At 29.0% G+C, this 2,945-nt stretch overlaps 1 protein-coding gene across 1 annotated transcript in view; it reads left to right on the forward strand.

Annotated features, from left to right (window-relative positions):
* Window positions 1–2,341: 2,341 nt before the first annotated feature.
* Window positions 2,342–2,945, forward strand: part of LOC119674667 (protein grainyhead-like) — a 33,051-nt gene continuing 32,447 nt past the window's right edge. The window contains exon 1 of the mRNA XM_038085815.1: window positions 2,342–2,350. Within this exon, the coding sequence (XP_037941743.1) occupies window positions 2,342–2,350 (9 nt within the window). The remainder of the gene's footprint in view (window positions 2,351–2,945) is intronic.

Below are 2,945 nucleotides of genomic sequence, written 5' to 3' on the forward strand. Positions count from 1 at the left end.
TTAGTATAGTCCTTTAAATAATTAAGTAAAGCTCATTACTGAATTGGTTAACTTACATACCGAAAGAAAATGCCTTTTAATGACAGAAAAACTATTTTTAAGTTTGGTTTTAGTAAAATTCTCCTTATAATGTATTTAGAAATGTGAGCTAAAGTTTAGCTTGCATTTAAGTTGCTTCTTCTTTTCTTCCTTTTGTTTCATTTTATTTTCTCTAATATGTATACTAAGTGATCTTCAAACTTTATCCAAGAGTAAACAAAATTTGAAAAAACACATAAATAATGACCAGCCTAATATTTATCATTTGTTAGTGCTATTAGCTTGCACTCTAGTTATTTCTTCTTTTTTTCCCCCACTTTTAGAGCTTTTCTGGTTTTCGTTTTATTTAAATTTCTCTAGTAAGTATAAGGAGTGACCTCTAAATATTATTCAATTGTTCTAGAATTTCATAAACACTAGATTTTTGAAAAGCACTAACAAATATGCTATTAGGTTTATGTTCATTTATTAAGGTTGTCACTATTTGCGAGTATGTTCAAATTTTTGTTGCTATCCAACAGAAATGTTAGAATATACAGAAAACTATTGAGGTCTTTAACCAAACGGATAATTATTGGTTGTCACTCATTGTACATATTAAAAAAAAATAATAGAAGTGCAAGTTAACAGCAATAAAAAATCGAAAAAATAATTTAAAAAAAAATTACTACAGCAAATTTCTTCAATACTGATATAGTTTAAAGGAAAACGTATCTTTTTTTAATTATTACCTATGAAGTTACATTAAAACCTTAATGATGTTAATACACTACTCAATTATAGTGGAGCAGATGTTTTGACGGAGAATTTAGTGTTAAAAAAGCACTAATTAATACGAAATAAATATATGAAATAAAGATTTCTATTTTAGTATGAGTAATAATAGTCTTAATCCCATAATAGTATAAACTCCATATGAAGGTATTGCTTACAAAAAAACTAACAGCGATAATTTGCAGTGATTAAAAAAAAACAATTAATAAAAAAATGATTATAAAAACTACAAAAAAAAAAAAAAATACATAAATGCATCATTTCTCATATTGTTTCAGTTTTAATTCAATGGAAAAATGTGTTTAAAAATATGCGAAAAATGTTATGAGCATTTTTATGCGAAAAGAAAATTCATCAACGCATCCATTTTGATGGCCAAACACAGCGAAAAGCAACACAATTTGCAGTCAACACAAGCAACAACATTTGCTGTTTTAATCAGCAACAATACGAAAATTGCTGCTGTGACAACAGCAAAGCAAAGTGGTTAATAGGAATTAATTAGCAAGCAAACGCCTTATAGAGCGAGCTGCGTCCACTAAATGGCGTTGCGAAAGCAAGCGTTTGCCGCAACAAATGGGTTTTCAGCTGAGGCAGGCGGGAAGCAATTCTGCTGAGAATTGGTTGCAACTGTTCCAGTTGCAGAAATCAGTGCTTCAAGATGTAGAAATGCACAACAGTTCGATTTGTTAGTACTGCCTACTTAAAGCAATAAAAACTGAAATAACGCAGTTACTACCTTTTGCTTCCCATTAAGTTTCCAACTCCTTTGGAATCATTTTGCCATGGCTTGTTGCGTACAAACGTTTGCAGTTTCTTGGCAATTCCAAGTGCAATTCACAATTGAAAAGAGTCATTTGACAAATTTAACTTTCAAGGAAGTTGCCTTTCTTTGGAATGCCGTTAAAATTTCTTTTATTTATTTTTTTTTATTATTCGCATTTTTTTATGAATTTCAACAATTGAAATTCCCCGAAGTTTGCTTCATTTTGCAGTTTGGAAGAAATTTACTCACTAAGTAAGGTCTATGGAATTTAAGATTAGAATTAGAAATGTGTTGGAATTATTTATTTAGAGGGTTCAAAATTACAAATTAGCCCCTTATACGGTATAAAGTATTTAAAAACAAATAATACTTGTATGTAAAACAGGTGAGTTAGCAAAATTACTAAAATATTTCGGGAGCCTGCCTCATAGGCTGGACAGAGAATTGTCGGATATGAATAAAAAACTTGTATTATGAATTAAAGTATATATAATACGAATGAAGACAATTAGCTGAACAAAAATTTTAAGTTTTTACGAACTGTACTCAAGATATTTATAATAATATCTTATAATATTTATAATATTTTTCTATATTTTTAGAAACAAAATCATAAGCTACTGAGTCAATTTTGCACATAATCTTTATGTACTTTCACAGATCTTTCAGTCTTACGAGTCAACATAATGACAAGCTGTCAATAAAGTACTTCCCTTAAAACCTATTTCTACTGAAACCTAAAGCTGCACAATCACATAGAAAATGTCTACAGTAAGTTTTACTCCAGTTTCTTTGTTTGGGTTCATATATACCAGTGATCAGAGATAACTGCAGTAAATCTTGCTGTATTCACGTTTTATTGCTCATTCTAAAGTCAAAACCTAGATGAGAAGCGTGATGGACACAGCTCACTAATTTTCTCTCTCCAAAGTAAATATTAGAAAGTTCTTTTCAAGTTAAAGTATATTTTTGAATATACTTAAACTTGTATAGTCGAAGATTTGTTCAGTATATAGTTTTCTCTGAACTTTACATCTCCGTTATTATTTACAATGGACTCATTTGATTCTCTATATCTATATAATTAATAGAATTATTTGCCGATATCCATACATTTTGATAGTAAATATCCAGTATAAGTACAAGTAGTTATTGCATAAGTTTATTGCGAACATTTTTTTTATTATGTTATTATTTTTTCTTATACAAGCATAAAGTCTTTAAGCTGGAAATACTTTTGTCATATAATCTTTTTACACGAGGCTAATGCACTAAAATTATCTGATCATGAATTACAAGCTTGGCTTTGAAACGACAATTTAACCTAGTTTTTTTGGACTTAGCCACGACTAATAATACGCTTAAA

This window comes from Teleopsis dalmanni, chromosome 2 (assembly GCF_002237135.1).
Source record: "Teleopsis dalmanni isolate 2A chromosome 2, ASM223713v2, whole genome shotgun sequence".
Lineage (NCBI taxonomy): Eukaryota > Metazoa > Arthropoda > Insecta > Diptera > Diopsidae > Teleopsis > Teleopsis dalmanni.